We start from the raw sequence: 16,024 nt of genomic DNA, 5'->3' as shown, positions 1-16,024 counted from the left end.
TAAAATTCAATGATATATATTTGTCATGAAATAATTAAGGTTTGAAGTGCAATAAAAACAGGCACAGCTTCAACCCGTGTTATTTGAAACAAACACCTCTTTATTTAATTGCTATGACCTAAGAACCAGTGAACAGTGAGCTGCTCTGCCTGAATACACTGTTCAGTCATGACCTTCTTCATGAATCCTCCATAACTACAGCAAAACACTTCAGTGACAGCTTAGAAACAGGTCGCATGCTGTAAAACCATCAGCAGCGGTGTCTTCATTTATAGATTTTGTCACGTGTATCTTTGAGCGGAAGTTAAGACGACTCGTCTGCAAACGTCGCTTCAGGTTTGTTGTGTTTTTACCGCTGATAGTCGCTCCGCACGGTTTGAACCGTCTTGTTTGTCTTGACATCAAACGTGTCTGTGTGTCTGTTCTCCTCCCGTTTCTATGTTACCATTCATGAGGACGCCTTCTTCCAGCATCGCAGGGTTACGTCAAATGTGTGCGTAACAGCCTTACGCAGAGAGATCACTTCTGATTGGCTCTCTGCCGCCGTCTCCTGATTCGTCCCTCCCTTCCACAAACAAAATTTCCTCTGATTGGATCTCGTCTCCATCAATAATTCCGTCTCGTTTTTATTCGTTGACGAAAGTGTCAATACATTTCGTCTTCGTTTTTGGCACCGTGCGTTAGTTTATATTTAGTTATTGTCTCATTTTTATCAGCAAAAAAAGGTCGTTAATGAAAACTATGACGAAAATGATTCGTCAACAAAATTCACACTGGAACAGGCAGCAGACATCTTCTCAACAAAACACAAGTAACCTGAATCTGCTTCACCAGCAACAGAATATTTCATACTTGTGAGACCGATGCAGGTCAATGACCACGACGCTCAGGGTGTGATGGAAGACCACAACCTGAAGAGACTCAAGTCTGCTTCCAAAATTGCATCTATGCAGAAAAACATGAGTCCCATCACTGCAGATTTGAGCGGCTCCAGCCTGGTAGTCTGAGCTTAGCTTAGTGAGAGTCTGTTCTAGCCTGTGTTGTCTTCCTAAGTCTGCCTTTTTGTTTCTCAGGCGGGGGCTGAGATCTCTACGGTGAACCCGGAGCAGTACTCCAAACGATTCTACGAGTTCATGTCCAACATCTTATCATAGACTCATCTCCCTGTCCAGCCAGTCACTTTCTGTCATAGATCTGTCAAAAGGCCACACACTTACTTCTCCCTTGCTGCCTCTGAAAAAAAAAAAACCAACTTCCACAGCCTGCATCCAGCCTGTTACACACTGTCTCCACCCTCACTGAATCTGGATCCCAATTAACCTCCCTGTTCTTTTTTTTGTACCTGCTCTACGGTCCTCCTCCCCCACCTCGTCGCTCCTCACGCCAGCACGGAAACTGTCTCACTAATGCCTTGAATGAGTGTGTCAGCTTCAGCAGTAATCGGTCTGTTAGTAGAGTCTCTTTGGTTTCTGTTCATGTTGTTGTTGTTCTTATGATTTCTATTAGACACACACACACACACACACAGGCACACACGGACACAGATGCAGAATGGTCAGATTGCATGACAAACTCTTCGACAGTCGCCATCAGGCTTCTCTCACAGTAACACAAAAAAAAACTGCTGATGAATTGGAATGACGGGATAAACACATTAATATATAATGGTGTATTACGTAAATGAATGCAATATCAAAAAAATGCATGGCTGAGTGTACATGAGACTCCACCAGTTAAAACATCAAACCACTGAACTTAGCATCTGAGTGTAAAGACTAAAACAAAATAACGAAAAAAAATCGGTGTTTGAATGTTATGTTGCCATATTGTTTTTGAATATTTTTGGAAATTTTAACCGTGAGCTTGGTGGAGGTTGGTCTAAGGAAAAAAAATCACATAAAAAAAGGGGAATTCTGCAGCAAATACTTGTTTTATTACCATAAGGATCATTTTTATATCTTGTTTACATTAATGTAGCAATTTTGTGTTTGTATACAGTATTGTTTTGTTACCAACAGACATTAGAAAACAAAAAAAGGTTACTTGAAAAATGATTCATTGCATTAAAGGGAGTTTTATCTTGTTTTTGTGGTTTGGCTGCCGTTTCTTCTTCTTCGCTCTCCCTGCAGTGTGTCACTTGGGTGTTGTTTCAGGCTTCAGCGCCATCTGGAGTGTCTCCTGGGAACAACAACAACTGGTTGAAGGGTTAACGGGATGGCCGGGAAACCTCCCATCTGCTGACAGACACGCAAAACTTCCAAAAAACGTAAGTGTGACCTTGAGTTAAGTTTTTGTAGCGAAACCGCACTGAACATTTTGATTAATCAGTCACAATATGGTTAGTGACGCGGATTATTCTACAATAAACTAAGCTGGCGCAGATTAAAGTCTTTAAAATGTGTCAAACACAAATATTCTTGTCTCCTACGTGGTTTGTAATAACGTTCAAAGTTAATTGGAAATAATTATTTTGTCTGAATGTTATTTTACTCTGGTTTATTTAGTTAAAATTCAATATTTACAAGCTAGCAGCCGTAGTTAGCTTCACAAAGTAAGCTAGCTAGTATGTTTGCAAACGTCAGACGCCAAATCTCGCGAGAGTAACCTGCCGAGATCTAAACTGTGTTCAAAAAGAAAACAGAATCTTCCTCCTGATTAGTTTGTGGAAAAAAATGCAGTGTTTAAAATATTATAATATTTAAACTTGTGTTTAATTTGGTGGTTATGAGGCAACAGAATCGGAAATCACGTTCACTTTTCTCACTCAAATGTACACACCGCTAGTCTGCTACTGGGACAGAGGATGTCCTACATTTCCCACAATGCCTGTTTTGTTAATTTATCTATTTTATCTTTTTACTCCAACTACACTGGAGTTTGCAAGTTCTAATACAGTATTCTTTTAGTTGGCTTAATGTTTTCTAAATGACTGTTAAAACATGTCAAACAATATGTCATATCTTAAAAACTCATTTCGAGCACATCATTTACAACTGTAAATATGTGGGGATGTTGTAAGCTTTATTTGATTCTTGTGGTCTGTTGTTTTCCACTGTGGATGCAGTTGTGTCTGCTGGGTTTGAATATGTCCAATAATTTCAAAGTAATTCAGGTAGTAGATGTCAGTCAGGTTAATCAGCCTGGTGAAGGACACCCCTGCACCCCAGTTTCTCCATTAATGACAGTCACATTCAGTGTTTTTAACCTATGTTCATTTATTGAACGATATCAATAAGAAAAATGACAGAGAACAAGCATTGTTTTTATTTTTATACAAAACATCTGTGAGGGTGAAGAGTCTGGAGAAACTGGAGCTCTAGTCCATCCTGGCCTTCAGGGTTCGTGTGGTGATCTTGTCTTTCTCGCTGCCAGAAAAAAAAAAAATGTCAATTTCGGCAGGACTGCAGTTTCAGCTGTGGGAACCTTAATCTGTCAACGCTGCCCCCTGTACTTACATGACATGTACGACGACTCCCATACCAGATACTGCATCCCTATCTACTGCGTTCAGCATGGCCTGGGAGATGGTCTCAAACAGGTCGTCTGGTTCCTGCATGAACACGAACATTTTGCAAAATAACAGTCCTGTTAATATAATTTTTTTTGCTTCTATGGTGAATTTAGGTGTTACAATATACTGACCATATCTGGCTCCCACAAAGATTCACACATGCCATACATCTGCTCCGAGCAGGTGCCGCTCACAACAAAGTCTTCCGTCACCATGGGGCAGCCAATTAAATCCAAGGAGCAGATGAACGGTTCAAGAGTTTTGGGATCAAGTCCAGCGATCACAGGCTCAATGTAGTATGGCCCGAACCTGGTGAGAGAATCACATGTTGACTATGTCGTCTTTCATTTTTGATCTGAACATAGCTTAACAGCCCTAAATTGAGTCCAGTGCATTCACCTCCTCTCATACAGCAGGTTGGACACCATGCTCATGAAGGTTTTTGGTTTGATCTGGCGACCCTCCTTCAACTCGTACAGGTTCAATCTGAATTTAAGCCTCTGGGCACTAAAACACAAAGCATGGAAACAAGTTAGCATCGGTGTTATCAGAGAAAAACGACGTATTCTTCAGTTCGATTTTACTTTGACATTAAATGACGTATACAAATGTACTTGATAACTCTGTGTTACTGACATGCTTAAGTTGTCCAAATCAAAAACTGAGTTTATACACACTCACACTGTCTGAACATCAGTAGCCAGCCCAGCCAGCCCAATGTACAGCCTCTCTCCCATGGCGAAGACCTTCTGGAAGTCTGTAGTGACCATCTGAGCCTGAATGCCAAACCTCCGGTCCGCTGCAATCGCCACACAGTTCTTTCCCCGCATGGCCATGACAGCCCCTCCATTATAGGACATAATAGACTGGACGAGGAAGACGATCAAAGAGATCAATTATTGGCTTAAGGATAGGTAAAGTTTTGACAGTCACAGCATCATTACCAGGAATGACAATTTACCACCTACAGGGAAGCAGTAACAACACAATGACTGAAAAATTAATTGTTAGTTATTGTAACGTGTCAAATCTTATATGGAGCTGTAGCTCCACTAATCTAATCTGGACAAAACAAAGGACATAACAGAAAAACAAGTAATAATATAGTTAATTAAATAGCGTCCCATTTGAAATACTTCAAATGAGAGAAACTATAAAATTCAAACGTTTTTTATACCGTTAGCTTCTATTAACTAAGTTGGCAGGTCGTTAGCTATAACCACTTGGACACATGTTTTCCCAGTTACAAAAACGCAACATACTAAAAGGGGAATTTAGTGAAAAACGTACAACTATCTGGCAAAATACGACGTTAGCGCAAGTGCAGCTAGGTAAAGCATAAGCTAAGTGTTAGCTTTCCGGCGTCCACCGGCTGTTTAAACCTACTGTAGTGTTGGCTGCAACATTTTAAACATTAAGTGTGGGATAAAATTATAATTCGCATTTGGCTACGAATAATTCTATTATAAATGATAGCTAACTTTTGTGAGCATGCTAAGGATGCCTATTGGTCTACCGACGTTAGCTTAGCCAACCTCTTGTACTAGTTATCAATTGTTCACTGGCTTTATATCATTTTTAAACCTCTAAAGATGCGCGTGTGGTCTAATGTAAGATGTTCTCACCATTGTGAAGGTTTTGTTGTATTTTCCCCACGGCCGGAAAGAGTAAAAGTCTTTGCTTCTCTCCGCTGTTAGGAATGACTGTTAGCTCCCTACAGTGACTACACGATTTAGGAACACAAAGATCACACTACCGTGTTTTCTGCTACGTCACAGCTTGCGCTCTGGTGATTGGCTGGTTGGCCACCATTTGAGCAAGCTGCTCTGTTATTGGATGATGAAGTCAGTGGGCCGCATAGTTTGGTGGAGGCGTGTTAAAGCGAAATTAAAACCGGGAGTTTTCCTTAAAAAACCTGCAGTGATGCGCTTAAAACGAAGTTGTCGCTGTAGCGTTCAGTCAGGGTTTCTGAATTTAAAATAATTCAAGCCCAGCAAAACTCAACAGAATCTCTGTACTATGTTAAAGGCGCTAATACTGTAAATAATCTTTATTCTAACCACCAAACTTGATAAACGTCTGGTTAAATTCGTGTTAATTGATTTTTTTTTTTTTTAAGAAAAACTCTCTGCTATTCTTAGTAGATTCTGACCAATTAAACAACTCGAAAATATATCAGTTCTGTTCATTTTGAGGTTATAATAACAACACAATTTATAATTCAGACAAAAAAATAAATACTGCAGGTTCAGAAGGAGTTTATGTAGTAATCACGGCACAGTATCAAACATATGTAACAAAAACATTTCAAATAAAACAGGTTCTATCAGTCAGTAAAAACAAAAACAATATACTGTACAGGTATGACCACATCAACTATATAAGCAGGATTTGCTTTCAATAAAAGTTACTAGAAGAGATAATATGTCAGAAATATCAATGTGGGGTCAGCTTTTCAAAATAAAAGCTTTGCATTTCTCTGTTTTAAATCATTGTGATCCATCCCTTTACCTCAGTATGTTAGAGAGACAGATAATGGCAGGTGTTTTCAGACAGTTCACTGACTCTGTGATGTTAATGTCTTCATCTCTTCATGAAGTTGTTCAGGGAGGCCGGCGTCCTCTGAATGGAATGGATGTTCCTCTTCACTCTGTCCTCCAGGGAGGAGCTAGCAGCGCTCTCCAGCTTCATGTCACTGCAAGACGAGAAAGGTCAGTGTTACGGACGCTGGGAATGACACCTCTGTGTGACTGTGATATTATTATGTGACTCACTGGATGAATCCAGCGTGGCGGTCATGCTTGGCATTGTGTTCCTGCTGCTTTTCTTGCTCGTCTTGCGTCTTGTATCGTTTCACATTGTTCTCCCTGTCCTCCTCCCTCTGCTTGGCTTGGTCCATCATCTCCCGCCTCTTTCGCTCCAGTTCTTCCACAGAAAGCTTCCTACACAGGCAAAAGAAATAATTAATTCAGCGTGGGTGGTGATAAAGACAAGACTCGATAAAACACATTCCAACTCACACAATATTTTCTGCTTGCTTTAAGGCAAATATCCCAATCACATGAAATAATACAGTTACCTGTACCATGAGTGGCAGCAGTATGGCAGAGAGGGGCTTTAGTGTGCAGTGTATACTTTCTGTAGATCTGTAAACTCTTACTTGGACACGTGGTTCCTCTGTCTCTGGTACCGATCCCTCTGTGGGCTGGGAGGTCTCGCTTCAGGCTTCTTATCCCCTCTGTGTGCAGAGGACGAGTGGGAGCGACTGTCTTTGTGGTTCCTATGAGGCGATCGGGATCGGCTCCTCTCACGGCGCCCTGAGTGATCGGAAAACTGCTGATGTCTGTTTGCAGAGAGCTGAAAGGAAAGATTCAATATTAAGACTCAGGCTGGATTTATTTCAGGCATATGTGATCAAAACTGCTTTGGTGCCCACTGACCTGTAGGCCATAGCCTGGCATATGATGAGAACGTGATCTGGCATCTGTTGAAGATTCATCTCGTGAGTTTGACCTGAAAATAGATTTTCAGAACTGTTGTTTACTGCCTGACAGTTCTGTGTGTCAGTGGTTAGAGGACAAATTTACACACCTGTGTTTTTTCTCATCTTCTTCATCTGAGCTTGAACTTGAACTCCTCCGTTTGTGCTTCTTTTCCTTCCTCCTCTCTTTTTCGCCTTTCTTCTCCTTCTTGTCCTTCTTCCTCTTCTTTTTCTTGTCTTTCTTGTCAAGATTTTGGCGCAGCTGTGAGCAAACTGGCGCATTAATCACAATAATACTACATTATGCCTTCATTCCTAACAACCACATTATGACATGATGATCATTACATGCATGTAAACTTAGTTGTACCATTTCTTTGATTTTCTTCATCTTCACTGGATTAGTCAGGACTTCTCTCTTCTTTTCTTCCTCACGTTTTCTTTAGAACAAAAAAAAAAAAACACTAATCAGACGATTTGCAATTCTAAGCACATTTTCAGTACAGATTAGAGAAAGGCTAGCCTACTAACCGGATTTGAAACAAGGGGTCTTCCCGGATCTTTGCAGCCAGGTCCATCGTGGAAGCTGGGGTGACAGGGTTGAAAATGGACCCAGGTAGGAGGCCGGTCTCAGCTGATGGACCACTCTCTGGCTCCTCATACTGATCAGTGATGTTCTTGTCAATGGGACGCCCCAGCAGATACTCATCTCTGGACACATGACCAGCAGGGCCCTGGTACATCCAGTCCAACCGATCGTCCTTTTTTCTGTTACCATACAAAATAATATGTGACTCAGACACAGCAGTCCTCTCTCAGCAACCAAAACAATCCTGATACTACGAGCCACAACTCACTTAATAGCACCACTTTCCTCTGCGTATCGTGTCATTTCTTCTCTAGCTCGCTCATCCTTCAGCTCTTTCTGCAGCTCTTCGATCTTCTTGCGTTCAGCCTCATGTTTTTGCTCAGCTTTCCAGACACGCTCCATGTTTTTCATAGTCTGGGGGTGCCAGCTCTTTTTCAAATTCTGTGACAAAAGAAGCAAAAATTATTAAGCTTTTGAATCACTGAGACTTTATATAGTGCTAGATCTGGTGTGCAAAAACAGAGAAGAAACAATATTAAAGGGTTCTAATTCTAATTACTATTACTCATATTTATTTGGCAGAGAAATAAAGGAGATATATATATATATATATATATATATATATATATATATATATATATATAAAGTAAAACCATAATTTTATCCTTAAGCTGTTGCTATAGCTAGCTATCTCTTTAGAACACTTTGTCTTGACCCAAGTTAAAGTGAGCATTGCCGAACGTATTTGTGGTCAGTGTCAGTTCATAATAACTTTTAAATCTTTATATATATTCGTCATAAATGTGACAAAAAGTACGTAAACATATTCAACCTCCAACATTCCCAGTGGTGGCTGGCATTAGCTTTCCCTAAGCGGTGCTAGCGCTTCTCGTAAAGTGTTTTGTTTAAACTTACCAAATCGCCTCCTCCCATCTTGAGAAGTTTGTGTTTTCAGTCCAACAAGAAATAAAAACGGGACAAATCCGATCGTTAACGACAAAGGACGGAGCGACGAAAGTTCACCGCTAGCTAGAAAATGGAGCCACCTCAGTGAGTATGATGAGACTTATGTATTTCCTGTTTTGTATGTTCAACTTCCGGTTTCAGCTCATCGTACTACGGTGGCCCTGAAGGTGTTAAAACACAACAGCATTTCAGAAAATAAAACGACATTTCAGAAAACACAACATTTAAAAAAACACAACATTTCAGAAAACCCGACATTGACTCTGTGATGCGCTTTGGCCGACACAGAAAACAAAAGAGAGAGCAGACACGAGTATGTGTTTATGTGTTTCCATGACAACGTCATAAATGGTTCTTTTTTTTTATTATTTATTTTTTATTTTTATTGTTTGATATATTTTATTTAAACTATGGTTAGTTTGATTGCTGTTGCTAGGCAATCAAACTATTGTTCTTCACCATCTTTCGTCTTAGTCTTCTTATTCTTCCGTATGTTTTTTGGCGCAGCGTATCGTCAGCATACATTGGCCGATTTCAGCCATTCATCTATCAAAATGTTCATCTCACAGAGGACATTCCGGGTCAACTTCAAGTTCCTTTCAAATCATTATATTTTTTCAAATATTAAGCAATTTTTATTTTTAACATGGGAGTCTATGAGAGAGCCCTTCAACGAGGGTCATCTGCCAAATGTATCTCCTCCTACAAATTTCAAGCTACAGACTCCAGTTTAGTCTTGAAACGCTCATTAGATGCTGCTCTATCAAACTTGTATTCAGAATTTTTTAATTCCGAATCGTTTCCGCACGCCAGGCTCTCAAAGTTGGAGTGGTTTTTGAGGTCTCCTCTGCTGTTACCATGGTGACAGGCTGACACACAGAGGCATACACAGCTCTGAAATTTCTCTGATTCTCCAGCAATTCAGAGCAATCCTTTACATCAGCATTTAAAGCAATGCTTCAGCTGCAGCAATCAAACTTGCATTTTCTAGTTGTCTTTAGTTTTCACGGTGTTCCAAGAATCTAGTATAATATAATAGTATTATATTTTTATTTACGGTACCAAAAATTAGTCATTTAGTTGTGTTAAATCATTTCTATGCTCTAAATTCTAACTCCTTTTATTACTGTTAATACTTCTGCTAATAATACTACCACATGTACTAAATAATAATGCCATTAATCGTGTAATAATTTTATAATGAAAAACTTTGTCTTTTGTTATTGTGCGAGCGCTAAACTCAAAAGTACAAAATAAATCATGTATCTTTAATAAAAGTAAGACAGGGGCACAGCATATATATATATTTTATTTAATGAAGGACAATATTAGATTAAATACACATGTCAATACACAACGATATTTAACTTATTTCATTACACTCTCCAAAACTAAGACATAAGCAACCAACATAAAAAGTTGTCTATATCATCCTATCTATAAAAAAATCTACAAAATAATAAAAATAATAATAGTCAATACACAATAACTGATGAATGTTTAAGCACTGTCTTTCATTTATTATTTTGTATACATAAATACAGCGACCATGAGCCTCCATAATGCAAGCTCTAAATCTAACGTATGTGATGGTTTACATTCTAATAGTGCTTCAAAGCTGCTCTCACTGGTTGCTACAGAACTATTGATCATACAGTACTAATCACTATGAAACGTTACTAACAAGTAACCTAAAATATTCTGCTGCTTGTGGTGTTTTATTCAATTTCCTGCTGTTGGAGCTTCTGTGTGTGTTTATTTGATTGTGTCTGTGTGTGTGTGTGTGTGCTGATTCATCAATGTGTTCATAAAACATGTTGAGATTTAAGCCCTTCACACACTCTTGGTTGATGATTGGCTCTGTAGCTTGATCCAACAGGCAAATTATCAATGGTAGGGTGAAATCTGAAGGGGCCTAAAGGTCACATAATGAGGTTAATCTGGATGTGATTGGTCACTGGATTTTATGTAGCACATTTATAGGGAGTATCATTCATGTTTGACCATTTGAATGCAACTAAAGAGAGGCGCTGAAGTTGGCCTCCACCTGTCAGGCAGTGTCACCCATTCATAATATCAGTTAAACAGATGAGTTATATAAACACGTATCCTCCATACACTTGTAATAAACAGGGAAATAATCTGGATTATTTTATTATCTAGAGACCAAAACAGTTTGGTTCCAGTCTGTGAACATGTGTCACCTAATGCCAGCAGGCTGCGGGGCTGACAGCATGGAGTTGTGTTTGTTGCCATGTTTTGTTTGTCGTTGTCAACGACCAGGAAGTGTTTACTGTCCACCTGTCCACCTGTCTTACTTCTTTCCTCCTGCTCTTATCTGAGGACGGTCTTTGATTTGCTGCATCTTGAACACTTTTTCACATTCTGTGTGATGATCAATAAATGTTCTGCCACCAAACTACAGTAGTGTAAACATACAAGATATTATATTATATTATATTATATTATATTATATTATATTATATTATATTATATTATATTATATTATATTATATTATATTATATTATAATCACCCATTTAAATGGCTTCTAACCTTTCTAAAATGAAAAAGCACAGTAGGCTACACACATACAGTGACAGTTTTAAACCTCATCTCTGTCTCCTTGACATCGGGAATTCATTCATTCTTCTCTTTCGTTTCATTGTAAACAAGCCACCATCTCTTGGTGTTCTGGTACCAGCAACACGCTCCAGCTCTGTCGCCTCCCTCGCCACGTCCCACTTTGTGTCATCACAGAGGAAACGCACCGCCGTAGTATCATGATTATCACTGACTGGGCCCTGCTGATAAACAGGATCATAGACATTTGTTTATGTTCCATCCAAACCTTCTACTCTCTATTCTACTGTAAAGCTATGACTCCTCTACGGCAGAGAGGGGACCAGGCAGTGAACCTTTAACTGCAAAGTGTCTTCTGATGACGTTAGCCAGACTGTCCTGTCATGCTGGAGGCCAATGGGTCGGTCTCACACTTCAGCTTCAGCGGAGGCTCCATGCTGTCAGACACGTTTGAGGAAGACTGTGGAGGTGTTGGTGCATCGAAGCCCTTCTCCATCCTCCCGTCTCCATTCACTCTCTCCTCTCCATGTCCGGGTGGGGACTCGTGCGTGCGCATGTGCTTGGCTAGGTGGTCGTTGCGCATGAACACTCTGGGACACAACGCGCAGCTAAACTTTTTGGCTCCGGTGTGTGTCTGTAGGTGGCGCTGTAGTTCATCGGAGCGCGTGAATCTCTTGCCACAGAAGAGCCAGTTGCATACGAATGGCCGGTCTCCGCTGTGCCACCGCAGATGAGCCTTCAGGTGGGAGGTCTTGGCGTAGGCTTTTCCACAGCCGGGGATGTGACAGTTGTGCATGTGCTTCCTCCTGCTGTCGTCTGTGCTCTGACCCATCTGTTCAGCATGGACGCAGTTAGGGCAGCGACACAACGCCTGGCCGGCGCCTCGGGAGGAGGAGCGGCGCTGAGGCTTGGGGCGAACGGACACAGGTGTCTCCTGAGGTTCCTCCAAGGAGAACGCATCCTGCTGGAGCATTTCAGGAGCCAGCGGTTCCATCTTAAAGCCATCCTGGGAGAAAAGGTGGGGCGAGTGTGAGACTGGAGCATGCTGGGTCGGAGGCAGTGGGCACAGCTGTGGGTCAGAGCCGTACGGCCCCAGAGAAGGTTGCAAACCCATGGAGCCTCCTGGACTCACTGAGGGTAAGCCGACACCTTGCCCGGTCTGCAGGTCTATCCAGCTGCTTGGCTGCACATCTCTGTGGAGGTCCCACCAGGAAGGGATGTTCATGTCCTCTGAGCTGCCACTAGGTGGTGCTGCCCGTAACCAGGGCTCATAAGGGTGGGCCATGTGAGCAGCTGGTGCAGGTGCAAGGGTGTTGATGAAGTCAGCGCTCAAGGTGTGATTCAGTGTCTTCTGGGCAGCACTGAGAGGATTACCACATGATGAAGAGGTGAAGCCTTAAAAAGCCTGCAGACAGAAAAACAGACAAACTTAAACTCTCTCACAGTTCACTGAGTTTTTTAGGCTATGAAATGACCTTAGTGATCTAACGTTTCTGAACTATGTTTTTGCACACTGAGGTCTAAACCCTCCTGTCTGCAACATTTAAATAACCAGCCCTCCTTCATCGCCCTGGATACAGCAGTTCTCACGCTGCGTGGCCGTGGAGACAGAAGAGAGGGGGGGGAGACAGACGTGTCCAGGCAGAGGCCTGCCACATGCATCCGCTGCCAGGTACTTCCCATGGAGGACAGTCAAAGAAAACAACATCTCAGGCCCAGTGCAGTGGAGGGGGGGGGGATAATGTTTGTGAGACTGGGGGGAGGGACGAGAACGAAGGGGAGTGTTGACAGGAGAGCAGTTTGGTAAAGGAAGAAGTTCCAGGGAGGTATGGCTGCGGGCCAAAGTCTATTTGTACGTCTCTGAGGTTTGTGGAGACGAAACCTGGTAGACAGGAGAACCAGTTTTTTTTTATGAATCACACATGATTTACAACAACAGCCCTCCAGGCAAGTTACAAAAGGAGACCCATAAAATGCCCGGGATCTTTACACGCCAGCGGCAGAAAGCGTCAACAGTTGCAGACTGATGGCATTCTGGAGCCTGAAAATCGGAGTCCAACAAAAACACGAGAACAATTACTTTATGTATATAATTATGGGCACACGCTCTGAAACAGCATCCTGTCCCCAACACGCTCCAGGAATGTACAACACTTGTGTGCACACCACAGTTAGCCGTCACACGCAGGGGAGGGCGGAGGGCGGGGGGCAACTCTGACTTCCAGGTGACACAAAGCTCGTTAAAAGTCGGACAAGAAATTTATGGCGAGGATTTACCCGTCTGATAGACCTGTGCGTGGCTCCAAACAGAGTCCTGATGTCTTCCACCACCCCCACTGGAACATCTGCAATTATCTTTACAGCAGGAAACAGTAAAGATGTCTGAAGTTTTAGTGGCTGCTATCTTCAGATGGTCTGATATCATATCTTGACATCTGGCCGTCCAGAAACAAGTGGACCTACTTCCCGTGCGTCAGAGGCAGGTGGAGGTGGAGCATGCAGGAGGGCAGCTGACAGTGACGGATCTCCTCTGTACGTCTCAATTTGTTGAGTCAATAACAGCCAAACCAGGAGGATTAGGCGGCCTCCTGAAAGGTTGACTCAGTCCTTCTAGTCCAAATGAAATCGTAAAGCAATTAGCTTGGAATTCCCCTAATGAAAGGTCGGGTGTTAAAGGTCAAGCTGATTTATTTCATGTCGGCCTGGAGCCAGGACGGCTGCTCTGTAATTTTTTGAGAATGCAACTCAGACGGTGGGATGATGGGATGGACGCCCCCGACTCTGCTCTTACTGACATAACCGTAAACAAAGTGAGACAGCAGCATCCTCCTCTGTCCACTAAAGTGCTGGAAGCACCGAGAGCTCCTCAGGGAAACAGCTGGCATTACAGAGGAGGAGGAGGAGGATGGTACACAGCAATGACAGAGCTCTGGTCATAAAACCTGCCCGACCAAGACCCAGCAAATCCCCCAGTTTACAAGTCTGCCATCGAGAGGAAGCCAGACAAGTGAGCCACAAGGAAGACAGAGATCATCTGTGATTTCATCAAGATTGGTCTATATATTGATGATTTTTATAAGTCTAAACCTAATAATACAACACATCTGAAGTTTGTGTTGTCAGTAATCACAGGTCCAGTGTAATGATCAGTCTGGTCCCACACGTAGGCCACTGTCTGTCTGTCTGTCTGTGGACTCCCAGCAGTGTGGGGCAAATGGCGTCTACAGTTTATTTAACCTGCTACAAGTGCAAGGTGGGTGGAGTGGAGCGTATCTGTGTTGGCAGGGGTCAGAGAAGCTTCAGGAAAAACCCCACTGAGTGTAGTCACACAGCTGGAGATGTGGAGCGGACCTCTGCCAACTCGTTCCTCTGGGCTTTAAGGGCAGAGATGGTTTAGATTCAGAAGACAGCCAAACATGTACGGTGATAGAGTAGCGCGTGTGTAAAAACAGTCCGTTCATGTCCTCTGAGTGTCCCGTCAGATTCACACAGTTCAGCCACTTTCTGCTGATTTATTTTATTCCAGACTTCTAAAGTTAAAGTTTTGTCTCTTTACGCTGTCACTTGTCGTCCTTTACCAGAAACAGCTCTGAAGGAATTTTATTTATTTATCTATTTTGTAGTTTAATGTGTAAATGTATTAATATATTATTATATATTAATATAATATTATATATTATTTTGTATTTATTTATTTATTTATTATATAAATAATATAATATAATATAATATTTTATAAAAAATTAAACTTTTTCACCTGCAAGTGATGCCACTTTATATCAAATATAATGCTTAGTGCATAGAATATGATTATATTTTTACTTCAAGTTAAAAAAAATCATCATTCATCACATAACAACTCTGATGTTATATTAGTACAAAATAAAAGGCCAGTCTGTGTATTGATACTTAGATTTTTTTATGCATTTGAATTCTGTCTTGTGGTGAATAATTAAGGTAAAACCTTGAACGCATGTTCTTCAAATGTGGTGTGTTTGTATCACAGCTGACATTTCTCTAACATTTTTCATATATACATATATATATATGTATATATATATGATTACTGTCACTTATAGATATTTATTGGACATTATTGATTGTTTTTAAATGTTTAATCATTTTTGATAAGTCCCAGAATCTTTACCTCTGGATTTAAAATTCTGTTTTCTTGCTTGAATTTACTGTATATTTGTTTGTCTGTAAATATTTCTTCAGATTTACCAGGGCGTATGAGAGACATGACACCGTGCACCGAGCATGTAGTACTCTATTACTAAGTACTTTTCTTGAAGGGAAAACGTGGGACAGAATTTAGAAACATAAGAATAAATCTACAATTCATCTTATTTTCATTTTGAAGTAAACAGTATTAGTTCAATATATTAATGTAAGCACAGAACAGTGGCTGCACTGTCATCCCATTGACTCTTTGACGCCTGCAGATCAACTTTTAGACTTTTATTTTGAAGGAATCACTCCAGAAAACATGCACTTTATTTTGTTATTTTCCATTTACATCCCTGGGTTATTTGTTAGTTTTAAACTATCCTCTAAAAACACAGAACAACAAGGGGAAATATTAATAAGTTTAGTTGATTATTCTATATTTTTGTGATTTTTTTTAAAATCTTCTCACACAGGTCCACTCAGGTATTTTCTGTCTGATTAATGAAGTGATTCCAGGTGATACAGATAATATACATGTACATGGAAGGAGGCACAGGAGGTGTCAGACATGGCTGTGAATTAAAATTCCTGCGTTACCTGTTCGTCCTGGAAGCTGCTGCTGCTGCTTTGGTTCTCCTGCTCAGCTCCGCTGCTTCCTCTTCTGCCTTCTGTCAAAAAAATGCGCGCAGACAAATAATATCCTCATCATATTTTCATGTGGTTTG

The 16,024-nt window shown here is 41.1% G+C and overlaps 4 protein-coding genes across 8 annotated transcripts in view; 1 reads left to right on the top strand and 3 right to left on the bottom strand.

Annotated features, from left to right (window-relative positions):
* Positions 1 to 2,085, top strand: part of LOC114440955 (phosphatidylinositol 5-phosphate 4-kinase type-2 beta) — a 21,655-nt gene extending 19,570 nt beyond the window's left edge. For all 3 annotated transcript variants that reach the window (XM_028413651.1, XM_028413642.1, XM_028413657.1), the window contains one exon: positions 1,074 to 2,085. In XM_028413651.1, the coding sequence (XP_028269452.1) occupies positions 1,074 to 1,154 (81 nt within the window). In that variant the 3' untranslated portion in view covers positions 1,155 to 2,085. The remainder of the gene's footprint in view (positions 1 to 1,073) is intronic.
* sp6 (Sp6 transcription factor) overlaps positions 1 to 16,024 on the bottom strand; it is a 19,783-nt gene extending 3,759 nt beyond the window's left edge. Inside the window, exons 1-2 of one of the 2 annotated variants that reach the window (XR_003671236.1) lie at positions 15,897 to 16,024; positions 10,743 to 12,534 (exon numbers count right to left, since the gene is read on the bottom strand). Coding sequence is in view for 1 of the 2 variants with exons in the window: in XM_028413704.1 (XP_028269505.1) it covers positions 11,494 to 12,414 (921 nt within the window). In the remaining variant the exon portion in view is untranslated. Of the gene's footprint in view, positions 1 to 10,060; positions 12,535 to 15,896 lie in introns of those variants that run through there. The other variant, XM_028413704.1, reaches the window with a different exon arrangement.
* Positions 3,242 to 5,273, bottom strand: psmb3 (proteasome 20S subunit beta 3). The gene is made up of 6 exons (XM_028413718.1): positions 5,137 to 5,273; positions 4,193 to 4,377; positions 3,911 to 4,018; positions 3,643 to 3,820; positions 3,456 to 3,550; positions 3,242 to 3,365 (listed from the first exon to the last, which is right to left on the bottom strand). The coding sequence occupies exons 1-6, from the start codon at positions 5,137 to 5,139 to the stop codon at positions 3,317 to 3,319; spliced, it is 618 nt and encodes a 205-aa protein (XP_028269519.1). The 5' UTR covers positions 5,140 to 5,273; the 3' UTR covers positions 3,242 to 3,316.
* cwc25 (CWC25 spliceosome associated protein) lies at positions 5,753 to 8,650 on the bottom strand. 2 transcript variants are annotated; one of them, XM_028413671.1, is made up of 9 exons: positions 8,497 to 8,650; positions 7,850 to 8,022; positions 7,524 to 7,760; positions 7,363 to 7,432; positions 7,103 to 7,254; positions 6,952 to 7,024; positions 6,672 to 6,868; positions 6,286 to 6,453; positions 5,753 to 6,206 (listed from the first exon to the last, which is right to left on the bottom strand). In XM_028413671.1, exons 1-9 carry the CDS (start codon positions 8,512 to 8,514, stop codon positions 6,095 to 6,097), a joined length of 1,200 nt encoding a protein of 399 aa, XP_028269472.1. In that variant the 5' UTR covers positions 8,515 to 8,650; the 3' UTR covers positions 5,753 to 6,094. The 2 variants fall into 2 exon arrangements, 1 of the variants encoding a protein (XP_028269472.1); XR_003671232.1 differs by having other exon boundaries at positions 6,067 to 6,206; positions 7,103 to 7,265.

The sequence above is a fragment of the Parambassis ranga genome, chromosome 1, assembly GCF_900634625.1.
Source record: "Parambassis ranga chromosome 1, fParRan2.1, whole genome shotgun sequence".
Classification (NCBI taxonomy): domain Eukaryota; kingdom Metazoa; phylum Chordata; class Actinopteri; family Ambassidae; genus Parambassis; species Parambassis ranga.
The sequence above is the reverse complement of the archived record's forward strand: the minus strand, read 5'-3'. Positions and strand labels throughout refer to the sequence as shown.

Excerpts from the sequence above, each read along its gene's own strand:
- psmb3 (XM_028413718.1), bottom strand. Across the intron at positions 4,019-4,192 it reads GCTACTGATGTTCAGACAGT|TGCCCAGAGGCTTAAATTCA; the intron begins GTGAGTGTGTAT and ends TTTGTGTTTTAG. Across the intron at positions 3,366-3,455 it reads GGAGTCGTCGTACATGTCAT|CGAGAAAGACAAGATCACCA; the intron begins GTAAGTACAGGG and ends TTTTTCTGGCAG.
- cwc25 (XM_028413671.1), bottom strand. Across the intron at positions 7,761-7,849 it reads GAGGAAAGTGGTGCTATTAA|AAAAAAGGACGATCGGTTGG; the intron begins GTGAGTTGTGGC and ends GTATGGTAACAG. Across the intron at positions 7,433-7,523 it reads GACCCCTTGTTTCAAATCCG|AAAACGTGAGGAAGAAAAGA; the intron begins GTTAGTAGGCTA and ends TTTGTTCTAAAG.